The sequence below is a fragment of the Hakea prostrata genome, chromosome 3, assembly GCF_041222555.1.
Source record: "Hakea prostrata isolate BN-2017 chromosome 3, UWA_Hpros_2, whole genome shotgun sequence".
Classification (NCBI taxonomy): Eukaryota; Viridiplantae; Streptophyta; class Magnoliopsida; order Proteales; family Proteaceae; genus Hakea; species Hakea prostrata.
Window position 1 is genome coordinate 27,465,898 of NC_142602.1, and position 9,682 is coordinate 27,475,579.

At 38.5% G+C, this 9,682-nt stretch overlaps 1 protein-coding gene across 4 annotated transcripts; it reads left to right on the plus strand.

Annotated features, from left to right (window-relative positions):
* The first annotated feature begins 2,106 nt into the window (after positions 1-2,106).
* On the plus strand, positions 2,107-9,682 carry LOC149021947 (ASI1-immunoprecipitated protein 1-like). 4 transcript variants are annotated; one of them, XM_089150157.1, is made up of 4 exons: positions 2,107-2,345; positions 3,293-3,442; positions 8,361-8,824; positions 8,959-9,682. In XM_089150157.1, the coding sequence occupies exons 3-4, from the start codon at positions 8,384-8,386 to the stop codon at positions 9,112-9,114; spliced, it is 597 nt and encodes a 198-aa protein (XP_089006283.1). In that variant the 5' UTR covers positions 2,107-2,345; positions 3,293-3,442; positions 8,361-8,383; the 3' UTR covers positions 9,115-9,682. The 4 variants fall into 4 exon arrangements, with proteins under 4 accessions (XP_089006283.1, XP_089006280.1, XP_089006281.1 ...); XM_089150154.1 differs by having other exon boundaries at positions 3,293-3,408; XM_089150155.1 differs by having other exon boundaries at positions 3,322-3,408.

Consider the following 9,682-nt stretch of genomic DNA (forward strand, 5'->3'; position numbering starts at 1 on the left):
TTTTTTTTGTTGTGAAGATCCATTCATTCAAGAAACTATGAAAGGACTTAGAAGGCTGGACATGAAAGACCCAAGCTTCTGGAGAGGAAATAGGCCAAAAGGTTAGCCTAGAAATGGCCAAGGCCCTCCGACTTAGAGAATGGGCACATTCATTCCCATCTATAGAGATAAAACTAAACTTACAAGGAGATAAAACTATCTTTCAAAGACAATAAATCTTCAAGAACAGCAATAGCAGTTAAGGGGGGTGGATCAAAGCTGATGCCGGCCAAATATTGCTTAACACCTAGACAGTCGGTAAAGATGTTAACCTTAATCCATCTATTTTCCTTGGCCCAACAAAGAGCCTCCCTGATCACTAACGCTTCACCAACAAATACAGATGGCAGTGAACAAGGTGTAGAGCATGCCTGCCTTTAGTTCGCCCACCTTCAAAGCTGCAAATCCAACTCCTCCTTCCCCTGATTCTAGATATCCTGTAGTATCACAATAAATAGATCCTACCTCCATGTCTTGTGTTGGAACTGTAGCATCCTGGTTAGTATTTGAGCCATCCTTTTGCAGTTCCTCCATTACAAACCCAGAATTCACGAAAAGCCTTATCTACTTTGACAACAACTTCCAACGGTGTCTTCTTTTCTCCATTGAAATGCAAGTCATTTCTGTATAACCAAAGATGCCAGCATACAAATGAGAATTGACACAAGATTTCCCTGCTGTGCTGCTTAGACGTGAAGTGGAGAGTGTTCCATGCCTCCAATATTCTTGGTAATGAAATTTTAGTAGCTGTTCATAACAGAAACTCCAGACTACTGCCTATCCAAACTGCTCTAGAAAAATGGCATTGAAACAATACATGACTGCTTGTTTCCTCTGTACGACCGCACCATTTGCCTAAAAGGTTCCACCTTGATTTGCCTTTTCAAGAGGTTTTCTGTGCTAAAGCTATACCCTCTGCACAAACTCTCCACATAAAGTTGTGAATTTTAGGCAGCATATTGCATTTCCAAAGTCTCTTCCATTCCCCCTTCTTAATACCTTCCCACCTATGTTGCCTTGAGGATGAAGGTCTATTTGCCATTTGAGCATCTCTACGGTTTAGGAGAAGATGATACGCTGAACCGGTGGAGAACACTCCGTTCTTGGCTGCACCCCAGACCATTATGTCCTCACTTGCATTCAAGGGCAAAAAAATCTTTTTGATGGCCGCCACTTCATTCGGACTAAACAACTCTTGCAATAGTGGTAAGTTCCAGGTTTTTGTTACAGGGTCAATGCCATCTTCTACAAATTCAAATGTCTTTTCGTACCCATAGTAAACGAGTGAGTACATAGAAGGAAGTCTCTAACAAATGCTTTAAGTATATATTGCGATTGCTTATATCCGTTGTAAACAATTGAATATATACCCTTGTAAAACGAATGAATGAATTCATTTTCCATCCTAAATGATTCAACCATGTGAATTGTACTAGAGGTCCACAACTACACCCATCACTATTTGCAACGATAATAGGGTACCATGATATTTAGTTTGTTATATGCTACAGATATCATTACTGTGATATAAGTTGTTCTCACCTTGTTTTTTTCTAGTGACCTACTTCATACTATCATCTCACATTCATATGAGTGTGGAATCCACATTACATGAGAGAGAGGAATAAACTTTTTTTTTGGGTATCTGAGGTTCATCCGCTCCAGCTTGCGTGCACGTCGATTACATCATCAAGAGGGAACTTTATCGTCCAAAAGGGCCAGACCTCTCCAGAGAAGTATATATCTTACCATTCTACCAATCCTGCTATTCGAATTTGAGGGTGAGGAGAATGAGTCTAAATCCTCCTCACCCAACTTGTCCCAATGTTTAAAGTATCAGTATCGAGTATCGTATCGATCAGGTGATTTTAAGAGACGTATCATCTTGTATCGAGTATTGTATCGTTCTGGCTAATGTATTTTAATGTAATTCAATTGAGACACGTATCGAGATGTATCGTATCGGTTGGGTCAAATATGGATACGTATTGGCTAATATCGTATGGTATCGTGGGATACTTTAAACCTTATTCACATTGTGATTGTGAGTGAGAGAGAGAAAAAGAGAGTAGGCATTAACCGTAACCGTTTTCTCTCCTTTTCATTTGATTTCTTATCGATCGATAACGCAAAGGGAGTGTCGGAGAGGAAGGCGCAGAGAAAAGTGGTTTCACTTTTCAGAGCATTTGAACATCGGGTTCTAGGGTTGCATTCGTCTTCCAGCCACTTCGGATGGTTTTCATTGGAGTTTTCTGACAGAGGATATTGATACTCAAGTTACTGTGGTGGATTTTCGTTCTCTGGAGGTAAGAAGTAGGATTCTCAGAGTTGCGAGCATTTGGTTTCTGTTTTCTCAGTTTAAGAATTTTCTTGTGGATTTCTTTAACCTTTATTCTCTTTTTAGTCCTTCCCTGCATATTCATGCTGTAGTGCTGCATTTTCTTTCTTCGGTTTAATCGATATTCTGCCATTAGATGTCTATAGTTACCTCTGACATGTGTTGTTTCACCCATGCTCAGATCGTGAACCTGAGATAGTTATTTGTTTATCAGATCAGGGGCCTGAAATTACGATTAATTTTAATTTGTTGAATATTTTATTGTTGTCCAAGTTTCATTTTTCGATGGCAGAAGATTGCTGGATTAACCATTCTTTTTCGTTTTGCATCGGTCTTATTTTATGAGATCTTCTTGTCAGAAGGGGGAGATAATCTTAGATTTAGGTTACGTTTTCATTCCGTGACATTCCCTCTTCTAATGCTGTCAGATTTAATGACTGTTTGTTAGTTTTTGCCCCGGCAAGGCAGATCTGATGACTGACACTGTATTTTGTGGAGAAGCAAAGCAGTTAAATGGCTTATACTCGTTGGACATAAATGCTTTTAAGATCCTGATTATGACATAGCATTTCTTTTTTGCATCTGTGATGATATCTCCCATTAATCATATCAAGCAAGTTGTTTTGGTTTCTATTGTAATAAGGCTACTGGGTGCTTGGCCCTTTTCCTCTTCTCCTTTTTGGTCATTGATGATTTTGCGAAAACTGTAAACAAGTACGTATGCATTGTTAACTTTGATTCTGAACATTGATCAGATTCTGTGGATGTTTCCTTTATTAATCAGTTAATTTATTTTTGTTCTGGTGTTCTTCGAACTTCATTGCAAAGGAAGTGCTCCTTTAACAAAGTTCATATTATTTTTCTCCGAATATAAGCATATTCCAGTGATTCTATTTGTTGCATTTCCATTTGAAGCTTTTTGGTTGAAATTTCGTTCTCTGAAGCTGATTCCGATATTGATTCCGAAATTTCATGCTCCTTCTCCGATCTCGATTGATTACAGCAGCGGTTGGCTCTGCCTTTATCTACAGGTATTAAGCCCCTAGCTCCACTTGTCTCTTCTCTGTAAGTCCCATTCCGCTTCTCTGGGTTTGCCATGTTTTAAATGCCTTTGTTCACTTTTCTACCTTGGTGAGCTGATTCTGAATGTAATATGTCTTGTAAGGATGAGTCTATTCCAGTTTTATGATTTGACTGTGATTTGTTCATATTTTCTGTTGTCTACATTTATTTATTTAAGCAAATCCTTCACATTGGTATGAAGATGATAACGTGATTGGTTTTACTGGTAGGCATTGGGAAAACCCTGCAGTTAGATATATGATCAAATTGACCACTATGGACTTTGGGGTTATTCCTTGGATTAATATAAATGTCTTAAAGACATAAATGTATCGGAGAATTTAATCAGGATTGTGCTAAGAGATTTATATATCTTGGCAGACTTGGGATGTGATGACACCACAATGAGAGGCTGAGAGATTTTGTAAACTTCATGTGAGAAACTTATTGAGTGTTCCTTGGTGTCATAAAAACATTATGTGCCATCAACCTTGATGTAGAAAGGCATGTAGTCTAATCTGCTGATTTCACGCTGCTTCTTTTTGTTTCTGTATGTCAAGAATGTTCAAATTTAAGAGGTGCGCAGGTCCTATGCCTGTCTCTCTTTCTCTTTCTTATTAACATGGTTTCTTATTTTGTTTCCACCAGTTTTATTTCTTTTGGTTTGATTTTATCTGTTCTTGGAGTTGTGTTTCAAAGGGACCTTGAGAGTCGTTTGATCAGAGATTTATGTTTATGACAACATCTGATCGGCTGTGGTTAAAGTTCTCCTAAATTCTGTTTTCAAGATTCCAGATTTTTCTGTTTTGATCCTTGAGTTAAATCTTGCCACCAAAACATCACAGTAATTTGAGATTTTCTAAGATATAGCATCCCACCTTGGACCATAATTTGACCATGTGAACTTTTGATGTTCAGTGGTTTAATTAGGGCTTTAATTTCTATTATTTACTCATTGGTGGATCAGAGATCTTTGCACACTGAATTCTTCAGGAACTAGAACTAACTGTAGCGAAAGCGAAGTAATCAGTTGGACGATTCCATTTCATTTTCCTTTTTCTCTTGAAATTTTAAATGTGGTATTACCAACCTCCGTTTCAGTAATGTGTGACTGTTATTTTGGATTCCATTTTTGCTCAATTGGATAGTTCTATTCAGGTAAAGGTGCATTTTCTATGTACCCAAAAAAAAGGGTGCATTTTCAAGATTCATCATTTCTTTCTCTTGGTATCTATGTTTGCTTGAGCTTCGAATTCCCACTCTGATTTATTTTCAATAAATTTTTTTTCTTCTTCTACACTGGATGAAACTTATTTGAAAAAGTAAACTTGTGTCATTAGTTGGATTTAGAATTTAAATTATTTGTTTTGTAGACTAGTAGCAAAGATGATCCTCCAGCTAGATCCAGCTAGTAGTGTTATTATATTTTGAAGCAGTATATCTACTGCTATCATGGGAGATTTCTTGAATTGGAGGTTTCCAAAATAGGGAACTGATGGACTTTGTTAGCAAATCGAAAGATGATGTTTCGCTTCCAAAAGGAGAAATTTGCTCGCTCTTCTAGCCCTAATTAAGAATTTTATCCTTAGATTCGTCATATTATGTATATCAACAAAACAAGTATAGATATATATATAGCAGAACTCACCATATGGAGAACAAGCCCATCTGATAATTTCGTGGAAAGACGATTTCAAGAAGAATTAATATGAACATAAAAGAATCCTAATGAGAAAATCCGGTAATTCACTGAACTTAACAGCTCAGCTTCTTGCGATCCCACCACCAGGAGATGCCAATACGAATAAGATGGAGAAAAGATAGACCACTGCAATAATATCATTTCAATTGACTGGGTCACCGGAGATTGAGAAGACGAAGAAGAGGAAAGCCTTTCGCAAGGACGGCAGCTGGGAGAAGAAGTGGAATGCCTTGCGATTGGAACAACTACTAAAACAGAGAATCAATATCCAAGCGGCTCTGTGCTGGGGAAAAAAATAACCCAGAGCTTCGTTCGACTTTCACTCTCCGAACTTTGGAGGCTGGTTAGGGAGAAAACCCTACTACACTCCCATAAAATGCAACACATAGAACAGTTCAGACATATCATAAGCTGCAATTTTCAATTATAAATAATGTAAATCAGCCATCAGATTCAAATCTAAATTCATGAAGACCTAAAGCAACTAAAAACTATAGTTTTAAAAAGTAGTGTCTGGGGGGGCTGTTTGGGGAAGCTAACAACAGTGGCTATATGGATTCGAGTAGAATCTTCTACTGTTTTAGAACAGAATGTAGATTTCACTGAAGCAAGAAAAAGAAGAGATGAACCTGGAAAAAAACACCAGCAAAATCAGAAGTACTTTTTAAAACCCAAAGCATGAAATTTTGATTTGCTAAATGATCATCGAAGAACATAATAGAATGGAGAACATAAAGTTGAACGTCGGAACTTAACCTGAGAGTACAAATTTTATCAAATCAACAGGTCAGAATATCAATTTGGTGACGAAGCTCTTCGATCCTCCTCTCCAAAACCCTAAACCCAAAGTCTAGTAACTCACCACTCACTAGTCCTGACAAATCTTACTCCTTTCATGGGGCATTATTATTTCATGATGTAAGCTACTTACAAGTTACAAGTCCAGCTTTAAAACTTTGCAATTTTTTTCTTTCTTTTGGGTCCAAAAGATACTTTAAACTTTGCAGCTTGCAAAGTGGTTCTCTCTTTTGTCCAAAATTTTTTTTTTTTTGGTAAGACTTGCAAAGTGGTTTTTGGATGTACCAAAAAAAATTTGGTTTTCTAAGGGTAATATTATCATTCAGTGTCAAAATCACTGATTTTTACCATCGAAAGACAGCTTAGTTGGTAGTGCCGACATCTCTTATTGAAGAGGTCAGGGGTTTGAGTCTCCCTATGGTATATGTATAGTCCCCATTCCCTGTTATAAAAAACTACCAAAAAAAGTCAGTGATTTTTGTTCTCAAGGGTATGGGTATAATTTAAACTTTTTGACGATGAGATATAATTATATACAAGTATAAGGGTATATGTGTAATATGGAGATTGGTGCTTATTCTTTTTTTCTTTTCTCGTCCAAGGTGCTTGATTGTGTAATATGGAGGTTCGTTTGGTGTTTGGATCATGTTTTTTGTGACTTCGTTATGTACCAAGGGAATGCAACAAGGGCTTAATGTATGTCGGTATGTGCTTTCAGTGCATTCTTAGGTTGTAGCTTTTATAACTATTCAAGTGTCTGGTGGAGCTCCACCCTTGGCCCCAAGAAGACTTGAACCCTTGACCTCATATTATGATGTGTTGGTCTTTGCTAACTAAGCCAACCCCTTGAGGTTTGGATAAGGGTTGTTACTTGAATTATTATTTTGGAACATTGTATCTGGGTAGGAGTGAACATAATGTTAAAGAAAATGGAAAAGGATCGTGTTTGGTGGAACTTCAGGCGCACAACGTCGCTTCCTTAAGCGATTCCCTCACATCAAGGTGCTGGGTGCGCCGTCTCCTAGGATAAGGCCACGGTTGAATCTCTGGTTGCTAAGCACTAAGGAGTTGGGATGTTTCTCTCTTGTCCGTTGTTGTGGCGCGTGGCTTGGGTGCCCCGCATGCTCGTGTGGGTGCACCTCTCGTGGTGCGTTCGATTGAGCCGTCGGTCGTTCGGCCGCCGTCTCGGTCCTTTGCCATCAACATTTTTGGTCTCTCCATCTTCCTAGTCTCCGTTGTCCCCGGTTTGATCGTCTCGCGCGTGCGCTGCGTGCTGTGCGTGCGCCCCGTCCCGCGGGGCGGTATCCGTCCTCACTCTCCTGGCGTGTCTCTTTTATGTTAGGTTATGGTGGTCCTTTATTAACCTAATTCCGCCTTCGGTTTCCATGTGGGCTATTTTCCTTTCCTTTGGGTTTTCCACTCGTCCTTTGCTTTTTTTATTTTTCCACATAATAGTTTACAAACCCAAGAAGTATACATGTAATTTTCTATGTGTGTTATTCATATTTTCTAAGCTTTTATTAAAAATATATTTGAAGAGATAAATGGTCAGATCTCAGTGCATGACCTATGGGGAAGGCAACTTGAATATGGTCTAAGTCATAGCATATTGTCTCTTTTTGTATGACTAGAGAAACTGGCACATTAATGGTCTTTGTTCTTTCTATGTCGGGGTGCTTCCAGACCCAGAAATATCTGCTTTGAAAGTTGTAAATTTTGTTTTCTGGATACAAAGTGTGTAGGAAATGTGCAAGTGCAAATGCAAATGCAAATGGTATGTATAAATAAAAGCTGGACTTTAATATGGTTTCCTTGATGATGTTGTTCCACATGTAATATATCATTCCTGCATGTTACTTAGGCTTTGTGAATCTGAGAGTTTGGTAAATTACATTTGATTCTTCTCAGTATTATCTTGGTGCTGTTGGAACATGGCTTTAGCTTGTTCTGGCTCGCATTGGCCAGGGAGGCAAACTGAAATTCAATATGCAGATACTTGAGATTTTCATGATTTATGTTTTGGTAGGACTTATACTGTTCACCATAATGTTCTTTCTCTTAGATACCACCTGTGTCAGTTCCTAGTTTCTACTAATTGTGTCAGATTTTTATCCATCGGACTATGTATCACTAAGGTGTTTAATGTTTTTAAACATCAGTTGAATGTATCTAAGCATATACCTCACCATGTCAAACCTTGAACAGATAAACTTCATGTATAATGAACACTTTGATATTTAAAATCTTCCAAGTAACCTAGTATTAGTTGTGATGGATACCTTATTCTCCAGGCGTACCCCTCTTCCATCATTTAAAAAAAAGAGTAATTTTCCTATGGGTTTATGACTAAGAATAGAGATTCATTGCCTCACATTTTCGGTTTGCTCATTTGTGGTTGCCCAATGCTCCTGTTTCCTACAGGGTCTTGCATCTTTTGCCTCTTCATGGGGACTCCTAAGGAAGTGGACAATGCCTTGGAGGAGAAGTTGAAGAGGACAGTTTTCATCGATAACCTCTCGCCAAATGTTACTGCTGTTGTATTAAAATCTGCCCTGGGGCAGTTTGTGAATGTTGTTGAGGTGCAGTTTATTCCAAACTACTTGGGACCAAGCAACCTCCCACGGTGTGCCTTGGTAGAGTTGGAAACAGCTAAACAAGCCCAAAGCATGATTGAAGAGATGACCAATTACCCTTGCATGATGTCTGGGATGCCAAGACCTGTGAGAGCACGTGCTGCCCAAAAAGAAATGTTTGATCGGCAAAAAAAGTCAGGCCCAGATATTAAGTGTCGTTGGGCATATCCTACGGGCCCAGAATATGAGCGTGCAACAAAGGAGAAGGATCTAGTCAAGAAACATGTGGAGGAAGCTACCCTATTGCAGAAGGTAAACTGTGCATCTACCATCACATTCCAGGTTTCTTATAGTGGCAGAATGACAATGTATTTAGTGGGGTGATGATAGAACTTATTCCTTTCCATCTTTCTTGTGAATGAAAAAACCAACTTTTGCTTTTGCAGCTGGAACTGGAAGAAGAAGAAAAGCTAGTGAAGCACCAGAATGATTTACTTCAAGCAAACTACAAGAAATTTGAGATGATTGATGGTGTTGTAGCTGATAAGACTCTCACTAGCCTTGCATTCCGGTATGGCATGAGAATGAAAGATGATTTATAAGAACTCATCTCCTGCTTCCTCTGTAAATAATAGAAAATTGTGAAATCTCACATTATAATCGGTAAGCTGCTTCAAAATGCAGCCACACTGTTTGTAACTTGGTGATAGCTTGTTGGCTTTCTTTTTGGGGGGATGCCATGGACCTGTTGGTTGTTTCCCTCATATTTTATGGAATTGCCATGGCAGAGTTTGATATGATTGTGTGGCTTAATCCTTTTTCTTGCTGGTTCAAACTGAACATAAATGGCTTCTCTGTTCTTCTTTCCATCTTTTCTAACGTTCATTATTATATCATGCCTACCTTAAAGTTAATAATGTTGGTAATATCATGGCCAAAATTACGCCACCAACATGCTACTGTCTGCATCCACTGGTTTTCAGTTCGGCTGTGACCTATATTGCTTTATTTCTAATTAAGTTTGTGCTGCTAAGTTTGAATATCTAAAGCTTCTCAACCCTCCACATTATCTTTCTCCTCTATCATGTAGTATTGTAGGGGGAGACTGCTTCCTTTTGTGACACTGAGCTTAGGTAATTCAAGAGGTCCCTCCATGGCAGAAACAACTTA

Excerpts from the sequence above, each read along its gene's own strand:
- LOC149021947 (XM_089150157.1), top strand. The coding sequence starts at position 8,384 with ATGGGGACTCCTAAGGAAGTGGACAATGCCTTGGAGGAGAAGTTGAAG. Across the intron at positions 8,825-8,958 it reads AAGCTACCCTATTGCAGAAG|CTGGAACTGGAAGAAGAAGA; the intron begins GTAAACTGTGCA and ends TTGCTTTTGCAG.